The 20,937-nt window shown below is 41.1% G+C and overlaps 1 protein-coding gene across 1 annotated transcript in view; it reads right to left on the minus strand.

The window, feature by feature from the left end:
* Positions 1 to 20,851, minus strand: part of ddb1 (damage-specific DNA binding protein 1) — a 48,289-nt gene extending 27,438 nt beyond the window's left edge. Inside the window, exons 1-10 of the mRNA XM_086227200.1 lie at positions 20,532 to 20,851; positions 18,411 to 18,559; positions 17,546 to 17,662; positions 15,368 to 15,589; positions 14,965 to 15,079; positions 14,165 to 14,262; positions 10,042 to 10,200; positions 5,289 to 5,372; positions 4,070 to 4,186; positions 628 to 730 (exon numbers count right to left, since the gene is read on the minus strand). Of these exons, the coding sequence (XP_086083326.1) occupies positions 628 to 730; positions 4,070 to 4,186; positions 5,289 to 5,372; positions 10,042 to 10,200; positions 14,165 to 14,262; positions 14,965 to 15,079; positions 15,368 to 15,589; positions 17,546 to 17,662; positions 18,411 to 18,559; positions 20,532 to 20,592 (1,225 nt within the window). The 5' untranslated portion in view covers positions 20,593 to 20,851. The remainder of the gene's footprint in view (positions 1 to 627; positions 731 to 4,069; positions 4,187 to 5,288; positions 5,373 to 10,041; positions 10,201 to 14,164; positions 14,263 to 14,964; positions 15,080 to 15,367; positions 15,590 to 17,545; positions 17,663 to 18,410; positions 18,560 to 20,531) is intronic.
* Positions 20,852 to 20,937: the final 86 nt, after the last annotated feature.

A 20,937-nucleotide genomic window follows, 5' to 3' on the forward strand; every position in this document is an offset into this window, starting at 1 on the left:
TAGTTTGTTTTCTAGCTTTGAACGTCCACCAACATTAGTCTTCTAATGCCTCCGTGATCTCTTGTTGTTCTTGAATTTCGCCTTTTTGGCTGTGAAAAGCTCACTGCTCTCTGTCCTTAAAGGCAGATAGTGGGGCGTTCAGGGGCTCTGCCTTCAGTCAGACGGTCCGCCTCTCATGATGGAAAAACAGTTGCGCAAAAGCCAGATGTCACATGGACGGTGGGGACAGCAACATATCTACCGGTACTTCTTTTCTACTACATTTCTGTTGACCCTGTCTTTCACACATCTTAAGCCCCTCCCTGCCTCTCTCGGTTCTAACGATAGCTTACTTGAGTACCGAGAGTATTAATACTTGTTTCTGGCAAATGAAAACAAATCTTTCCCCAACGTAACCTTTCCTGATCTTTCGAGAGAACTGAGCCAAGACCTTTGACATCTGTTCACATGCTGAGCTTGGACGAGCAACAGCTGGCGTCTGGGCCAGGAGAGACCAACAGATGTGAAGGCGCGAGTGGATGTACTGTCAACTTGGAGTGAGATTAAGGTCGCAACGGTGTCAAGACTTGAAGGAGGAGGTAAAGCGCGCGCGCACACACGCAGACACAAGCAGACACACACAGCTACCTTTGATTCCTGGCAGGTCGATGCTGGCATGCTCATGAATCCCAATGCCGTTGCGGATGATCCGAAGAGAACCCTCCTTGAATGCACCTGAGCATGTCACCAGCTGAAGACAGCAAAGGGAAACAAGCTTAACATCAGGCGAGGCATGAATGCTAGAATTTATTTTTTATAAGCTTTTTGTGAAGTGTTTTTCTACTTGTCTTACTATTCGCCAACATCTTTGTACTCTGGTGATATCATCTTACTGACATTTCCTTTTTGAAACCTTTATGAGTGTTTAAAGAATTATTCTCATTTCATTCAAATCACATAATTACAATGTCCTGCTTACTAATTATTAACAAGTGTAACTGTGGCTGAAATCTGCCAACGCAGTGATAAAAAAAAGCACAGAGAAAAGGAGCTGTTCAATGAGCATTTTCATATAAATCCCCATGTTAGTCTAATTTATCTAGGTAGTAATTTCTCTGCTCACCTTGAGCAAGGGAGAATTACTCTTTCAGGTGAGCTCTCCTTCCATTTTCCTTTCAAATTAAGGGGTTTAGATAACCTGGCGGCTAAATGCTGTAGCAATCTCCTCATGTTCCCAGATCTCAGCAATTACTTTGCTGAGCATTATATTATGAGAAATAGAAATAGAAAAGGCAGCCAAAACCCAGGCAGTATTATAACCTTTGAACTGATTGTTGTTTAGCACCTTTCATATTTCACTGTTGTGAGATTGTTTTCTTTTTATTTTCATTATTGATTTCTCTATTGTCTGGACCAAGGTGACATCTTTAAATTGCTTGTTTTTTTTCTGAGAATCTAAGAATCAAAGGAGCTCCGTTTGATATCACAAAAGCCAAAAATCGGCAAATCCTCATTTTTCACAATAATGTTGGACATTTCGCTTACAATGTCTGATGGAGCGACATAGTTTGCAAGTATTTTCAACAGTCTAATGTGAATGGTCATTGTCATTTGTAGTAGTCCTAGTTGTAGTAGCAGTAGTAGTAGTAGTAGTAGTAGTAGTAGTAGAAGTACATCACAACATCACAGCTTGGTGAAGTGATGCAAATTTATGGTTCTGTAACAGACCATAGTGGAGAGCTGTAGACCAAACATGACAACATAAGAGGCACCGAACACCCAGACGGTAAATGAGTGTGGTCCGTTGAGTCAGACTGGGGAGCACCAGGATGTTAAATATTCATCCAGTCATGGCTCACTAACAGCATTAATGCCAGAGACCACATAATCCTAGCCTATACTCCCCAGCACCAAACAGGGACTGACTAAATTCTGCTAGAGTGCATGTCTATGCAGATCACTTTCAGCATCAAATTTGCACTTGCAGTGCATTTATGACAAGATGCTTTGTGGTGACCAGAAGTGAGGTTCAGTTATAGTTTGTCCTGTAATCCAAGATCAGTATGTCCAAGGTGCTCTGGGTGGATCGGCCCAAACTAACACAGTCGGGGGTCAATTTGTTATATTCAACTCAGCATCTCCCATCTCTTCATGGGCATGTTCACATGAAAGGGGCGGAGTCAGCACTAGATCAACTATGGCCAACACGGAGAGCTGCATGTTAACTGAACAGGGAACAAATTAAAATCCTTCAAAATGAGGAATATAAACCCAGAATACACAGCTGCTGCTGCCTGAGACAGGAAGGAGAGCTGGCAGGAAATAGCCGACTGTGTGAACGCATCAATTAACAGACTTTTCAGAATCACTGTTCCATCAATAAGGGACGAGTAGATCTGACGATAATCACCTTTGATTGGCATTAAATGCATAGGTGGTGTATAAATCAATATCAACATCACTGTTTCGACTGCCACTGGATCTTAATCTATAAATGTGCCGTGTCTGAGGGACTGTAACCGTGATTCATCTCACTGGCTACAGATGCTACCATAAATAATCCCCCCCATGAAAAATCCGTATGAAAGACCAAGGAGGTTTTGTCCATCAAACTCCAGGGAGATCCTCCAAGGATCTGAACACTGCTGTTTAAATATAAGTGGGATGAATGGTGACAGCATTGTCCGTGAGACGAGACTGGTTAGTAGGTGGAGCTTGTGCATGTTTGGACCTTGTATCTTAGCTCCTAACCTCCCGGGGAGCAGGTGAGTTCGGCATCATTTGTGGTAGCAGTGACACACAACCCTGAATAGCGATCCACCTTCGCAGTGCAGAAAATCCCAGGCTGACCCTGAAGCTGCCTCGCTAACCCGCTAATCCTGCTTCGTACAGACTTACAGCAAAATGGCAAAAAAAAAAACAAAAAAAAAAACAACCAGAATAGCTTTTAGTCAGAACAGACTAAATTGAGCTAGAATGTGAGGATGAATGCACTCAGAGGTTGATTGCGTGCTGGTCCGTACCCAGAGTGTCGTTCAGAGCTCAAGTGGTTCCCTGCTTTTGGAACATCAAGTACCCTGAGGCCTGGTGTCAAACAAAATCTCAGTACTGTATCTCTCCTCACTCCTGTGTTCATCTGTCTCTGCCTCCCTAACAGCAACACAAAGAACAAACTGCTATAATGTTTCTGTGTTTTTAAATATTTCCCAATTTCCAATCATTTGTATTTCAAATGCTAATTCAGAAACAAAGAGAATGATTTCTCATTATTTGATGGGGATTTGAAACTTCTGTCCTCGAGTTACTTTTTAAAATTGACATGATCATACATTACATATTATACACATTTAGAAAACAAACTACTTCCCAACTGCTGAGGGCAAACAAACTTCAGTTCATACAGCCGTGCTAAAGATGATGGATTGTTAAGATACCCGCAGAAAGAGACACCGTCCTCCTCACTGTCAATTTTAAAAGGTATAAATATTAATGTAGGAATTTGCATAGATAGCAATGTGAATTTTTTGCAGTAGAACAAGAGAGCCCACTTCAATCTGTTTACCAGAGATGCATTTTAACATCAGGTGTAATTGCAATCCAGCTAAATCTTATCAGGAGGGACTGGGACAGCAGGCGCATGTTAATGCCAGGAGTACAGGGGCCACTGACAACAAAGGAATAGATGAGAGAAGAAGAAGAAAGAAGCTCCAGACTGCCTACAAAAGACTGAGACAGCCAACTATTTGATGTCAGCAGGAATCTCTTGAACACATTGTACCCCGCTATTTTGGCCAGTGGCGTGTTAGTGTTGTTGTGTGTGTTGGGTGCTTAATACTGCTGACAAAAACAGTTAAGTTGAGTGGAGAGAGCCGGCTGCATCAGTGGTGGAAAGCCCTGAAGACTGTAACAAAGAGGATGATACAGACTCAACCATACGCTCCAAAGAGTACCTAGAGATTGTTAAGAGCGAATAATCATGTCCACCACACAACCTTTGGTTCTATCTGAGTGGTTTACCTCTAAATCAAACAGGTGCTGTGTCGGCTGTTTTTCTGGTTGTGTACTAAACAAGAAGGGTTTCAGTGTTTACCTGGCCCTGGCCTTGCCGCTCCAGATCAACCACACACATGTCCACGATGGGCCCCAGGTTAGTGAAGGTCTCCATCACTGCCACGTATGAGCCCTGGTCATTGCTGTCCACGTTGAGCTGAAGAGAACAAGCAGAGCCCTCGTAAGAATCCAAGAGAAATGCTGGGGGAGCACTGGATGAAAGGATTAACACACATCATTTATAACTTTTGAGTCACTACTATCATAAGTGCCGCACAAAGACCAACGCAGGTGTCATTGCTAGATTTCATCAAGCCGCCCCTTGTTTAATTTCACATTAAGTGCATTAATCTGTGGAAACATGAGCATGTTTGTCTTAAGACTGGTGGTTAAGTGAAGTCCTATCTTGATGCAGCGCAAAGAGTTTGATGCATTAACCAATAAAGTCAGGGTTTAAGTGAAAGACTGTTCCTGCTATTCTAAGTGAAACAGCATAGAATCATTGCGGGTTTTTTTTTACATGATGAAATTGATAAATCAAGTCAGCATGTCTCCATAATCCTTCATTTAAAACAAACAATACAGGTCAAGAGGAGCATGTGGTCATGTCTGTGAAAAAAAGTGGCTTTGAAAACAGCAGAGCACAGACTTTCCTGAGAAAACTCCACAGACACAGATGCAAGCAGCACAGAGGAAGTCAGTGTAGCAAGTAAAGAGACCAGCTCAGCTCTGCCGACATGACAGGTCATGGAAGCGCTGGTGTATTTTAAGTGTTATTGTTTTGATCCCTTCTGCCTCCTGCTGCTCTTGTAGATGGTCTCCTAGCACGCAAGAAAGATTACAGAGGCTGCTTGCAGTAAACGTTTCCATGCATGCAGTAAATTCTCTGCAGCAAATATCAGGGGAAATAGAAGCAGCAAAACGAAAAACTGTAGTAGTGATAAACTTGAGAGGACAGAGGAGGCTATCCAGGGGAAGCAGATTTAAAACTTCTAGTTAATGAAACAGACAGATGAGCACAAATTTAAAATGGTGGCCTAAATGTTTGTTTGAGTTTTCACATCAGGGGGACTAAATACTTACATGATACTTCCATCTTTTATTGCACATGCTAAAATTATTCATTACGCAGCAGAAAATTCAACTGACATAAAAGGCACAAGCCTACACACTCACACACCGACAAAACTGACATTTCAGGTTTGGCACATCCTGACAGATTATTCCTGAATCACTTGATATAATCTTTTGCTGCTTACCTTCACTAACTGGGAGTCGCCCAGTCTGGAGCCCACAAAGACCACACCGTTATCCAAGTAGGTCAAACACTCAGCAATGGATGTCTGTCAGAGGAGAGAGAGAGAAAGACACAACATCTCAGTCACTAACAGCAGGCTTCCTGCACTCTGATGGAGAGCGACAGCTTGAAAATGCGTCTCGCTCTCTGTCCACATCAGACTTTGAGTCAAGTTTACAAGTCAGCGCTTCTCTGGCCTAAAACCTCCATGACTCATCGGCTTGGTAAATCCTAGAGTTTGTGTTGTGAAATATTGTTGATGACAAAATATGAGACAAATATTTTACCAACATTCATTCTTTTAATAATGAATGAATGCTTGTTGATTGATTGTTGCAGATGCTAAATCTGGTGTGACGCATCTCTACTCACATGTTGAGATCAATGCTAAGTGCATGTGATCCCTGGTTAATAAGCGATATGAATGAAAGAAATCAATCAATACATTTTGCGGTCATTCTGACTTCATTATTGCTGGTCGAGGAGCCACTGCTCCGTGAATCTTTATAAAAAGGGATTTCCTTGCCATTGATGGACTGACTAATAAGCTACTGATGAACCAATCAAGTGGAGGCATGCGCCATGAAACACCACTTTCAAATCTATTCCCCCTCCTCAATAGAAAACAACTCAATCAACTGCCAGATAATGAGTGATGTACAGAACCACATCGTGAACGCGGTGACTACCCACTACGGCTAATGAAATCAAGCCTCGGAGCGAGCAGGAAGTGGTATATAACCAGCAACTGGCGTCCCTTTCTGACACCATCATGTATGGAGAAGATCAGGGAGGCTCTCCTGTGACACAGCAGATGTTCAGCTTTTAGATGAACTTGACAAAGTATAGAAAGTACGTGGCTTGCTGTGTTCTTCAGAGGAATTTTCTTTTGCTGCCCTGGGATGTATTTTCCTCATCTTTTCTTTCTTTTTTAACATGGCCTGTCAACACTTTATTGGTTTGTGGTGTGTATGAGGAGGTTTGTGCGTGCATGGTTCAATAATCTCACATTAGATTTTCTTGTTTTCCTTTGATTTGTGGAAGAACAAATTCACAAGATGAACAAAAAGATGCAAGAGGCCAATTGATCTGTCTGAGGGTCTTAAGTAGGATGGTAGAACTCGGGTGAGGAGCAATTCATTTGATTTTGGAATTAATGCAGAATGGCCAAAGCTATTATGATGTCATATCCCCTTGGTGGAGGGATGGGGATTGAATGAGAGGTTGATGGGGGTCAGGTTAACAGGATTAGATCTTTTCTCTTTTGTTAATCCTGAAAAATGTGAGTCAAGTCTTAAAAGAGATGTCTTTTCAGTTCTAATATTTGCAAGCTTTAGTTTGCCTCCTAGAATTGAACAGTGAGTATTTTTTGTTGATTTTTATGGTTGGACAAGTTAAATAAAAAATTATGAGACATCAATTTGTTCTCTGGTGATTCCAAACAGAGGATCCTGATTATATTTGACCTTTAAGGGCCTGTGTGCATTTTTCTAGTAGAAAGGTGCTGACAAGGCGCTGGGAAGATGCCAGAGGAAAAACGCTGTGCAGGGGTTTTGTGACACGTTCTGACAACATTTCAGTGATGGCATATTGACATCATTGCTATTGATGAGAGGAGCATTGCCACTTTACTTTTCAATACTGAATTGATATTCTACTTCCCACAAGGATAACAGCAATAAACACAAAACAAAATAAAGGCGCACAGTGTGTCCACCCTTCATGCAGCATTAACATTAGCATCTGGGTCATTAAAGGGACGTTCACTTATTTAGATGTGGGTTTATATGAGACACTGATGCCCAGTCAGTGCAGATGCCTTGGAAGGTGCTGCTGTGGAATCAATACCAGCACAAACACATGTCTTACCACCAACAAGCTGCACTTTCAACATTTTTGCCACCATGCATTCCTGCCAGACAGCCATTTTCTTTAGGGACTACATTCCTCCTGTAGCAAGGTGCAGCTGCAGCCGTAATACAGCAGGCATGACAGTGTGCACGGCATCCACAGCTGTGGTTGTTCGTAGGACTACGGACATTGTTGGACACTGTTAGTATTCAAAAGACTTGTTTGTGCTGGTCCTGATACCACAGCAGCACCTTCCTAGGCTTCCTGCTGCTGCTGATTCTCCATGCAGAGGACGAGCTGGCCGTCATCTACAGCAGGAGAGACACTGACTAGGGATCAGTGTCTCATGCAAGCACACATCAGAACAACTGAACTCTCTCTTTAACAGTCTGTTTCACCTTTTCAGCTCTCAGGGTTTTCCTTGGGCTTCCGGGAAGCTCAGATGCTGTGGTTTGAGGGGTGTGGGGTTCAGTGATGTTGAGTCCTCTCAAGAAAATTTGATGTAACTTAACAATAAACAAAACTAAACACGTACGTGTCATTCTAATGAAAAAAGGTTGGACTTGTCACATTAGACTCAAGAGAAAGTGAAACAAGTATGTTGACTGATAGAGTAATCGCTCGGATTTTGCCAAGTGATCGCATCGCATCAGTTCAGTATTTCTGTCTGATAAAATCAAACGAGGCTAATATTACAGGGATTCAATCCCTGACGCGCCCATCCTCCCAAAGTGAGAGTGAAGCCACCAACCAGCTGCAGGGTAGGGTTTTGTTAAGACTTGATCTTTATCTTATCAAGTCTTATCAGCCTGTTTTTTTTATCAACAGTCTTACAGTTCCTCTTTCCATTAAGATTTTGCTTTTTTGAAGGCTCACCGAGTCTGGGACATCTACCTGTACGTTCTTCCTCACTCAGATAGTCACTGATCTCAAACATGGCATCATACTGACAGAAATCCGTTGTAACAACAGAACTTTAATCCCCGGATTTCTGTGGTTAACACTGATTTTTTTTTTTTTTTTGCCCAGAGCACCAACCAGAGGATGCTTGCCCCCGTGATTGGATGACTTTGATAACAGTGATGTCACTGCTCAAGGACAACGTGGCTGCATGATACTATCCGTCTGATGCATCGATACAGTCAACTGATGTACTCACCAGCAATGTGTAGTGTTTAACTGATCTGCCCCCACAAAATGGCTTTTCTTTCTCTACAATGATTCATGGTTTGTATGAGACCAATCTTATAGTTCAAGATAAACAGAGTCCAAATAAGCTTCTCTGTTTTGAGGAGCAATAACACACCTTTCTCAAGCTCAACAGAATTTTAATAGGAAGGCTTGAAGCTGACAGACAAAAATAGAGGAGTGAAAACAAGTGTGAATGCAGTGTTGAAAGCAACGGCACGCTCGTGTCGCCAGTGTGGAATTGAGCAATGCATCACATATAACCACTGCAGCTGGACATCTGCAGCTGAAACCGAACGAGCTGGCAGCCGTCGCAGGGTTTGCTGACACGAGCTGAAATGTCTCTGTACAGGTTAACTGTATCAGCTCTGTGTACATGCTAGCTAGCACCGTTGAGCAGCACCTCACATCTCCAACAACATCTTGAGTTTCCCCAGGAGAGACAGATCCCAGCTATCTGCAATCTCAGCATGACAGATATAAGGCTGTCATCAACGGAGCCAGCAACGCCGCCCGCCTGCTCTCAGATAGCTTAACGACCAGCAAGATGTTCTGATAGCATAGAAAGTTAGCATGGTGCAGCATCTACAGTCTGCAGTGGTTCAACATGAGATACACCGTAAGTGTTTCTGATGGCAAATTACGTTCAAGTTTTATCCTCAAAGTGACCTATGACTGGCCACACAAAGCAACCATCAGCTTCTCCTCCATTTTCTACTTCTCGTGCTTAATGGCGGGAGGCAACTAGTGTTCAAGGTGTTTTAACAACAAACTACAACCCTGACCCCATCCTTGGATGTCATAGCAGCAATAAAAGAAGACACTGGTTGGGACATTTTTTTCCTCGGGATGACAAAATGGTGCACAGCTGTCATTGGTGCAACTGTCAGACTGCAACAGCAGGAAGGTGAATGAGGACAACTGATAGTGAAACTATTTAACCCATGATGATGATGATGATGATGGTGGTGGTGGTGGTGGTGGTAGATGGATGCACATCTATCCAAACAGACATAGAAACTTAAGTGTGGCTGAAAACCTTCCCAAGTGATCTGAATAAAGACAAAAGTGTGTGAGGCTGTGAGATTCAGCAGTGTTAGTGTGAACACAGCTTCACACTCTGGTTTCGTTGATGCGCCATAAAGATAGGTTTCTCTGTCTGACATTTTAATGCCGAGACACTGCTGCCTGGTGACTGGCCAGAGTGCTCCTAAAAATAAAGTTTAGAAGGATTGGAAAAGCTGTTTGTCTCCTGCTCAGCAGTCCTGCTCTCCTTGATTGTTTGGGGCTGCAGCATCACTCAGTGGAGTCGCACAAAAAAGGATTTAACCTCTCTAAACTACTCAGCAAATATTCAGTGAAAGGTAGCACAAGTTAAAAGCTGTCGGCCTTGAATGTGGTACTGACATATTGTCATTGTCCAAATCATCTTCAGAGGGATTCATGACACCCTGGCAAGTAAGCAACAAAGAGGTTTGAAAACTCTTCTCATCTCCTGCACATGTGTGGAAAGACAAATTAGCTTCTGTCATGCCATCAACCATTAAAAAGTCAATAGTAACAACAAGGCGCTCAGGAAAAAGCAGGAGGAGAAAAATAAGCAGACAACAGAGAAGGTGGTCCTTTTAGACTAGATGACAGTTTTAAAAAGAAAGAGAGTAAAATTAATGGCTGACCTCTCCAAGCAACTCCACATGCAGGTCTTTGAGCGCCACGGTGCCGTCCATCAGCTCCTCCTTCTCCAGCAGCAACATGAAAAGACGTCCCTCCATGTCTCCCAGCAGGTACCGTGAGCCATTAGGGTCCACGCGGTTGTGACACACAATGGTGCTTTGCTGCAACCAAGAGTGAACCACACAAATGCAAGTTCAATCATGCTCACACTCACACAGCATCTTCAGATCACTCACGAATGACCTATATGAGATTGTTTACAACAGAAACATGTTGTCAGGGTGTTTGTTTTGTTCCGCTCGTTATGAAAACAAAGACTCTCCCCAAGGTGCAGCTTAAATCTGACTACATCCTAGAAGAGCAGCAGAATCTAATGAGGCTGCTTGTCACTGCATCAGGTAACTGTGTACAAAACAGGGCGAAGACTATATAAGAATGTAATTAGAAGTCTGACCATGACCCTGTTACAGAGCTATTATCATTACTGACTGAATGAATGTATTATTGATGACTGTTTATTTAATTTATTCATTTATCATTATTTTATTCGCACATGAGCGTCATTGTAATGTTAATATTTACACCCATAATGTTGAATTACAAGCCCTCATACAACTGCGCATATTAAACCAACTGATCATCGTTGGGCTTGGAAATATATTGGTATTATATCAATATTGTGACAAAGAATTCAGAATGCTATTTTAGCTATTTTGTTTTATTTTAGCTGTTATCCACATTACGGATGCGATCATCAAAAACCTCACTGTGTTAACGTTTTGTGAGGGCAAAAACCGTCATCCCTACAACAAAGTAAGTATCAGTATCAATCAATGTTTCATTCAAATGTAGTTGAGCAAAACAGTGAAATAAAGCACAAGTACATCTCAACTGGACCTAAGTAGTCAGAGTTTACTTATGGTTAGGCTGTAACTCCCAGCATCCCTCTAGTAAGAACTGCAGACCAGTAGAAAATCCCTGAGCACGAACGTGCATACTGGCAGAACTTCTGGTATCCAACTTTTGTTTTTCCCTTCTGTGCTCAACAGTGACAATTTATAATTAGCTGCCACAAAAACGTGTTATAAATCAAAATATCTGCTTCTGTGTTTTTCAGATGATTATCACCCTAATATCATCAGATGCCAAAAAAAAAAAATCTCTTTTCACTTGAACACATGTGCCAAGCGGCGTTGGGTAATGATACTGTGGAGACGTGACAGCTAACTGGGGGGGCTGAGAGTATGAAGCTATGGATTGTATTGGCACTTGAACAACAAACAGTGTTAGACACATTTAATAAATAGATAATAATTTACTGTACAGGTTTCTCATTTAATGATGCTGGGTTTGCTGCTAACCCTGAAAATGATAATTAGTTACATACTTTCAAAGTGATAAGTAGTTCAATACCTTCAAAGTGATAAGTAATTAATAATTAATCACTAAGTACATCCATTTCTGTGCGTATCTCCTCTAAGGTAACGCACCTGCAGAAGTCTTGTTTTCACGGGTGTGTGAGTTTCTCAGACTCAGTCAATGACGCTATTCACGGCTCCTGTTACAAGTCCAGACCAGCAGGATCAAGAACTATCCAGGCTTATTTTGAAATTTCTCTCTCATTTAAGAGGGAGTTTCCTTCCATTACTGTGGCTTACAGTATTTCCTGCTCGGTTACCATGGTAACTTATACCGCTGAACGAGCCTACTCTGTCACATGCTGTCAAGCTTACTGATTGAGATTTCAAAGAATTTCTCACGGACACAAACAGAATCCCCAAGCATTCTGTCAGGTTTGGGTTTTTTGTTTTTGGTTTGTTAAGACCGTGTCTGCTCATAAACGAAAGTTCGGTCTTTTTTCACAGCGCATGAATTTAAGATCACATGGAGGGGGTCTGGCATTCCGCAGAGAAACTGGTCTGTTAAAACAGGACACATCAGAAAGCCTGCTGGGCTTTCTGGATGAATACGCAACGCAGATTGTCACATCAGACTTGCCTGCATGGCTGTCATGCATAAAATTCATATTCCGTATTCATACAACACATTTTCACATCCCGCTGGGAGAAATGGATTTAAAATTTAGATTGATATTCTTTAACTAAGTTTGACTAATTATTCAAGTGATGGAATTGACAAAGCCTCTTTTCAAATCATTTATGATTCAATAACTGCCAGGTTTATTCAAAGGTAAACCAGAAAAATAAACATTTTGATGTTGTTTTTGTCTGTCAGTACTTTTACCAGTTATTCTACTAAAATTATACATAAAAAGAGGTGAAGGAAAGGCGATGCGCAGGTGAGATCCTCAGATAAGTACAAGTACACGCTTCGGATGACTGTCAATGTTCATAGTACTGTACACTCGGTGACTAGGAAACTAATAGATGAAGCCCAGATGTTTAAGACTTCATCCACCCCTGGATTGAAGAATGAACGTGAAATGTTCAGGTCCTATCAAGTTCTTACACCAACCATCACACCTACACAGTCTTACTGAATGCCCAGTAACACACACACACACACACACACACCCTTATACTTATATCTTTGGGAGGACTTTCATTGACGTAATACATTCCCCAGCCCCTCACCCTAAGCCTCACCATCTCAACTGACTGCCTGACCCCAACCTTGACCCTAAACCTAACCTGAACCTGATTCTAACCTCCACCCTAAAACCAAGTCTTGATCTTCAAACGGCCCTTTGAAGATGTGAAGACCGGCTAAAATGTCCTCATTTTCCAGAAATGTCCTCACTCTGTCGGTTAAATACATATTCTAGTCCTAAATATGTAGCAAGTACAAGAACACACACACACACCTATTCTCATGAGGACATTCCACTGACATAGATTCATGTACACAGCCTAACCCAAATCCTGACTGACTGATTCCTGTCCCTAACTTTAACCTAATCTCAATTTAGACTTTAACTTTGAATTAAGTTCCAAACTTAACTCAACTTAATTACTTTGTACCACATGAGAACTGGTCTTTGGTCCCCATGAGAACTACACAGTCACACACACCCCCCCCATGACAGAGCTAGTTTGTTGTTTTGGAGACTGCTTAGCATAGGGATTAATGGGCAGAGTGTCTTCTGCTTAGAACAGTGGTCACGTTTTCACTTCTTTTCATTATGTCTTTTTGACAACTGCCTGTTCTGGGCAGCTTATGTACTCAATGCACACACACGCACGCTGATAAAGTAAGATTATTCAGGTCTGGTTTGAGTTTACATTGAAGGCGCATGTTCACGACACAGCTGGAGCTGAAAGTTGACAGTAATTCAAAGCAGGTCTCAGTAGCTGCAGTCAGGTTGGGCCGATGGAGGATGGCTGTCTGCTTCTGTATCCTGTAGATTATGAATTATTTCACTCTCCAACTGTTGTCTGAACTTAATTGTGACCAATTATATTAAAACCCCACATTTGTACTCCAACAAAAATCTTGGGCTTTTTTTAAAAAAAAAAAATCCTGAAAACTCAATGAAGCTAAGCAACTCTAATGAGGAGGCCACTTTCTGTGAACAATCTGACACAATCTCTCTAAAATGTACGAGACCACGGCACCGAAGAGCAGTGAGAGAATGTTCTCTAATTATAGCAGCAGGATGCAGAGCTCCTCGGGGTCCAGGGGTTTGTGGAGACTGCAACTTAATCTTGATGAGACGAAACGAAAAGCAAAGCTGCGCGGGGAGCTTAAGTCGTCATTATCATAGCCTCCAAATAGCCTGGCGAAGAACACTGGCTTTAGACGCAACATAAACATCAATCACAACAACAAGGACAAGCAGTTTCAGTGTGTTTATCAGAGTATCACACAACACTGGTGCTTCCACATAGCACACATTCTCCTACCGGCAGAGCTGGGAGCTCTACAAGACCACAACATGTCCCTGGGAATTAGCTCCTAATCATGACAGGAAAATATCACGGCTCCGGTCACTGGGAAAACATCTTTAGTCCTGGTGATTCGCCACACAAAGAGATCAGTTTTATTTTTGAATTAACTGAGGCAGCAGCGTTAAACTCACTTTCCTCATTAATGCAGAAATGAACAAACTACTTGACTTTGTTTGACATCAGTCCATTCTTACAGCCTACTGTTTGACATCATTACCTTGATGGTGGGAGGTGCAATGGCCAGGTATTTGTCCCCGTTGTGGTAGGTGATGGACTCTTGTCCTATGATTATAGCGCCACCAAATGGCTCCGGCACTGAAATACAAGCACACAGACAACAGTATATGGCAAATGTACACAAAGCATTCAAATAGAGCCGCAACAGACATTTGCATTACCAGTCATAGTAAATCTATGTTTTCCATGAATAGCAGCCTGCTAGCATTCTTATGCATGTTGCAGACGCTGACCTGGAGGGATGTGAAAATCAGGCATTAAAAACTTAATAGGGTCTTCGCCCCGGAGTGCCTCCGGGCTCAGGCCCTAAAAATACAAACTGAAGATTGTTGAGGGTGACAGATCTGGATTGCTGTGGTTTAAAACTATTTCAGCCTGAACATCTGCTAGGGTTCATTTCTGCCTCACGAACTGCTGAATGGAATAACATCCGAGCCTGGGCTGTAAAGCCTGAGCTAATGTCCACAGACCGATGGCTGAACCACTTACCATCCTGGGCCAGCTATGCTTGCAAAACAGCTGGTTTTGTATGGCTGCATGATATCATGATCGCGATTTACTTAGACGCATAATCCCCAGAGGCTGCATATGATGAGTAAACTTTTTTATGATTTTATACCCTGAATTTAAACAAAGATCACACCATCAGAGGACTACTGGACTGATTACCTTGGTTTAAGAAACAGGCATGTGCACTTGTGTGCGGTGAGAAAGACATATAAATGACAACTGATGCCATCACTCATTGGCAAATTGGTTCAGTAATAAAGCCCCAGCTACCTGGTATGACCATAGATGCTTCAGCCTCTACGTTCTCCTGTTTCCAGGGACCTTTGTTGAACTCCTTCTCCCTGAGAGAAACCTCGTAGGTCTTTACGTGGCGCCCTTGGGGGTCCTACAGGGAACCACAGGACACAACAGACACCAGAGACGATTACACAACATGAATGCAGATCACGTGACAAGAGCACTGAATATCACAACAATTCCAAAGAAAATTTTTAAAAGGGATCCCAATATGTTATAAATAAATTATCAATTACTCCGTTTAACTTTTTTCAATCCATCATTTAGCCAATCACTGAAATAATGCAGCTTTACATTTTTGGATATTTTTACAATCCTCAGGGTACATTCTGTTTGCGTTGCTCTCACACATGCCAGTGCTGTCCTCCAACAGTACCTGGTAGATGAAGCAGACCGTTGGGGCCTGGCAGCCGTACAGGAAGTGAACATCAATGACCTGCAGCTCCTCTAGTCGGATGTTGAAGGCCTTCAGCTCGCGATTGTCCCGGTCCAACGGGATCACCTTGAACAGCCCGTCATACAGCCTCAGGCCAATCATACGGCATTCTGGGTCGACAATACCAATAATACCCGTCTCTGATGGGCGCCCAATGCGATCCTGAAAGATTGTAGTTGATTTGGAAAACTCAGATAAAAAAACCAGGTGATGTGTTTTCAGACTGTAGTTTAGCAATGGAGAGCAAGTTAACCTTTTTTCTTTTTTTTTCATAATGTGACCTAAAAATAAATCAACTTTTCAGACTTACATATGTACACACATGTATTTATGTATGTAAGTATGTATATACATGTGTAAATACATATCTATATATACACACACACACACACATATATATATGTATATACACACACATATATACACACACATATATACACACACACATATATATACACACACATATATATATACACACACACACACACACATATATATATATATAATATATATATATATATAAAAAAGAAAACCTGCTGACATCTATTTATACCCAAGTTTCTTCTGCTTTGTTGACACGGGGATTTATCAGCTTGGCTGTAAACAGCATTGATGGAAATTCCCCACAAATCCCTGGTGATTGCGGTAATTTGCAGCATACGATTGCTTGGTGTGCCACAGGGCTGTAATCTCCAAGTCGACTGGTCGATTTATTAGTCAATATGTTCTGGTTCGACCAAAATTCTGATTGGTCGATTTTTTGCCACGTTAATTTTATCAGGAGGAAAGTACCAAGTGCTAATGGGGGTGTTTTCAAAGCACCCCCGTTTCATAGATAACGATCTATCTTTGAACACCCCCCTTATTTTGCTATTTTGGACTAGCCCGACCCGCTAGAGACAGACAGACTGAAAAGTACCAGAAGGCCAACATCTGGTGGTTTGATGAATGTATATTTAATTTTGACGGTTTCGTATAAAGTCAGTCCTCGTCCACCATGTCAAAGACATCTGCAGCGTGGCAGCATTTCATGAAAATAGATAATGGAAAAAAAGTTGAATGCAAAGTTTGCCAACAACAGTTTTCATGTCACAGCTCCACTAAAAAACACAGCGTATCACCTAAAAACAGTAAGCTAACTTGTCCACCTTAGGTTGCCCCGTGTGTTTTGAGTATATGAACATATCAGAATTGACGTTTCAATTTTTTAGTCTAAAAATTGTTTTGTTTTATTCGTAAAAATTCTTACTGTGGACTTGCCTTTTGTGTTTGAGCGTAAAGTTTTAAGTTAAAAGTCTATTTGTGTCTCAGCCGCGACGCTGAGCTCCTCCGTTCAGTCTCGCTCTGTGCGCAGGACAAATGATAGTGTCAGTCAATTATTATAACGTGACAAAAACAATTGTCTAAATATTCCTCAACAGGTTTTGTGCTGATAGTTGACACAGTATATTTTTCAAATATAAAATTAGTCGATTTTTAGTCGAAATTTGAGGGCTTCAGTTGACCAAGAATTTCTTTGGTTGATTACAGCCCTAGTGTGCCACTATTAGCAATATACATGGAGGCAACAAAAGTTTGTTACCTCCACCAGTATCTTCTGTCATCTCTGTTACAAATTCAACCAAAGCCCAAACATTGTTCTGTAGCGCTCAGCTTGAAAAAACAGAAAGAAGCTAAAACTGCAACAGAAACGTGTCACTCTCCTCCATGCTGCTTTTACCATAGCTACCAAAGATTATATACAAAATCCAGGAAAGGAAAGTCCAATTTTATAGTGGGACCTCTTTTTCCAGTGCAATGACTGCCTTGTGACGTGGAACGTGATGCACCAAGAAAAAAAGACAGAAAGGCAACAATTGTCTCCTCTCACAGGGATATAATCAATCAGCTTTTAGAAGCAGGTTTTCCCAGGTCTGAAAAACATGCATGCACACAAGTTTGTGCAGTGAGAGAGGGGTAAAAGAACACTGAAAAACAATAATTTAGGGGAAAAGACACCTTGCATAGGATAGGCTCAGTTAAGTGTGATTTATGACAACTGGAACGGAACATTTGACAACGACGTCACAGAATCAAAGTGCATTCAGTTCACTGCTATCTCGTTGTTGCTTCACCCACCTGGACATTTCCATGGGCACGGGTGATGATGTCAATGCTCTCTCCGTTCTGTTTGTATTCTAGGATGCAGGCGTTGTACTTGGAAGTGAGGATGAACAGCAGGTCTTTGCTTTCACCCTGAACAGATGGAGACAAAAAAAAAACAAAACAGCAAAGTCATCAACACTGATGAAACAGGAAGAGCTAGATTTTAATTATGTTTCAGTTAAAGTTCAGATGGTTGCCTCTCCTACCTCATATATATATGTATATGTGTGTATATATATGTATATGTGTATATATATATATATATATATATATATATATATATATATATATATGTGTATATATATATATATATATATATATATGTGTATATATATATATATATATATATATATGTGTATATATATATATATATATATATATATATATATATATATATATATATATATATATATATATATATATATATATATATATACATACATACATACATACATACATACACATACATAAGTTGTACACATAATGTTGTTCATCTTCCATCGCTTGACATGTTGCAGCAATGTTAGTATTGGGAAAATACTGCGTGAAGAGTCTTTATCAACCGGTGTTGGGAACAGCTGAGCCATCAACATTTGTGTTGTTTTATAACATTCCCTCTTCTATTGGAATGCACTCAACCGTGAAGTGACGTCACTCCAAGTTCTGAGGTAAAAGGATTGTAGTGTTAGGTCCTAAAATCCCACATCCAAGCGAGATAGGTACTCCCTTGACTAGCTGAACCAACAGCCCACCAACCAGTACAATCCAAAAATGTAGATAAATATGCTACAAATCACACACACACACACACACACACACACACACACACAAAACCTACTTTGGGCCTGAAGAGTTCCATGACAGCAATCTTGCCATACATGCCCACTTCCTTCACGGGCCTGAGCCCCTCCGCTGTAACCACATAGATCTCCAAGCGGGTGTTTTTTGCTATGAGCAAATTCAAGTCCTCTGCAGAGGTGAAGTGGCCTGTAGACACACCAAACTTTACAGTGAGTTAATTACACAGTTACTGAAAAAGAGAAGAAGAGAGGATGCCTGAACAGGCACACACATGCACATCAGCAAGGCCAGGTTATCTATGAAATCATTTTACCCTGTCATTTGCCATCAAGTTATGGTATCAAACATTTGGCGGGTTTTGAAAGTAGAAATAACCAGCATTAGTACATCTATCAAAGGGATACTTCACCTTTAAAATGTATTTTTAAGTGCTTAAAAATAGGTGTCTTAAGCTTCAGTCTTTCTCAGCTGCATCTCTGCAGAATGCAGAAACAGCCAGCTGTGTATTTTTAGCCTCATGCTCATCACATTTCACAGCCACCAACTACGAGCAACAGTAAAACTGATTATATCAATTATATCCAAAATATCCAATTGTAATTGAGCACCAGAGCCAAAGTGTCGCCGTTTGTTTAGCTCAAAGTATTTGTGAATTACTGAGCAAATGACTCAATAAAGAGAACATGCATATACTGGACAAGGGCCTTGAGAGTTGATAAACTGATGTTTTACTGTTGGATTGGGTCGGTGGCCAAGGGGCACTATTAGCTTGAAGCTAAATATACGTGGCTGTCTCTTTCTGCATTGTGGAGTCAAGAAATACGACTGCAGGAGGGAAAAACATCTTAATGAGTTCAAGAAAGACTGCTAGATGTGGAACGGTTCACAAAAACCACAGTTATGCTTTTAAGACAACAAAGATACCATATATCAACAACATATTTAGCCTAATAATCCAACATTTACATTGTTGAAAATTGGTAATTCTCAAAGGCAAGTCATGTTGTCAAAGAGTGGACATTCCAAGCACAAATACTATGTGCTATTCACTGGGAACTATTGCACAAGTGTCTGTGTATTCAGTGTTTATCTTTCCATTTGAAACAAAAAAAATGTATTTCCTTAAATTGTGTACTGACCTCTTTTCTACAATTCAGTACAATATCCCTGCGAGACACCTATTTGTGCATACTAGAAAGGCAAAATACACTTTTTTGGATCAAGTATTAGTAAATTCACGTATTTAATTGATAATTAAAAGTACATCAACTCTTGTCAAAGCAACTTCTTCACTGTCAAGTTGCTGCTTTTTCTAATACAACATGAAACTAAACTGAATGGTTGGAATATTTGCACAGTTGCTTGTTAAGAATGGGGGTTATTATTCATGGCATTAGTTGTCAGCTTGAATTCCAAAGTATTTCTTTTTTTCTTTTAGCAGACTTACAGCTCAGTCAATCAAGCAACAAATGAACATTCAATGATGACAATAAAAAAATCCAATTTTTTGGAGCAACATCCTAGCACGCTGTAAAGAAAAAGATGATGCCTCCCATACAATGACAGGAATGGGAGAATGAAACATATAGCTATTAATAAAATAGAAGTGATCAGACGATCCACAAATCGGACAGGTCGAATAAGTCTGAAGTTAAATGGGTAAATCAATTTAAATACTTCACAATCCAAATAACGATTTGGTGTCGGTTTTCGGTAAAAGAATTAGCTTCTGCTTGCATCGCCAGAGGTTTGCGGTGAGGCTGGAGGATGAAGCTGTTCAACGATCACCTACATTCATGTTCCTCATAGGCAGGACTAATTTAGCTAAAAGAAAATATTAAAATGTCAGTCTGCAAGTGCATGAGGAGGCTCTCGATGTGGAACGATTTCTGTATTTTCGTCATTAAGACAGCGTTCTGCTCACACAAAAACCACATCGTGTGCGCGCTGAAACATACACGACAACAGTGTGTATTGGGAATTAATTGCAAATGTAACAACACAAGGTCAAGCAAGTAAACAATACATTTGGCTGAAGACGAGCTAGCAGCTAGCGTCTAGCAGCTAGCATGGGGCCCGTATGAGCCCCGGACCTGTAGCGCGGGAGCTCAGTTAGCATGCAGGCAGCAGAATGTTTCTTATGAGGAATAACATTTACCTGTGATGCAAGCATTGACTGCCGTAGGTTTTTGGGCCGTTACTACGTAGTTGTACGACATTTTTTCTTACAACAAAAACACAAAAAACACCAGAACAGTGTTTATGTTTTACACAAGTGGCAAAATCATTGATAATACGAGTCCCGGAAATAGTTAGCGATGTAAAGGTTAAGACTGACAGTCCAGCGTTAGAGCGCCCCCCGTGTCCCGGATGTCTGTTTGAAATGGTACTCAATGAGTAAAATGAATTTAATCAAAAATAAATAAAACGACATCAGCCTGTCCTCCCTCCAGCAGTGGACATTGTCTGTGACCTCTGGACCCCATGATGCTATTAGGGGTCTCTAGAAGTCCACAGCCATTACAACTTTCGCCGAACTGTACAACGTATTTCCCTCTGCCAGG

This window comes from Aulostomus chinensis, chromosome 2 (genome assembly GCF_037954235.1).
Source record: "Aulostomus chinensis isolate RoL2024-O1b breed Wild chromosome 2, RoL_Achi_v1.0, whole genome shotgun sequence".
In the NCBI taxonomy this organism is placed as follows: Eukaryota; Metazoa; Chordata; class Actinopteri; order Syngnathiformes; family Aulostomidae; genus Aulostomus; species Aulostomus chinensis.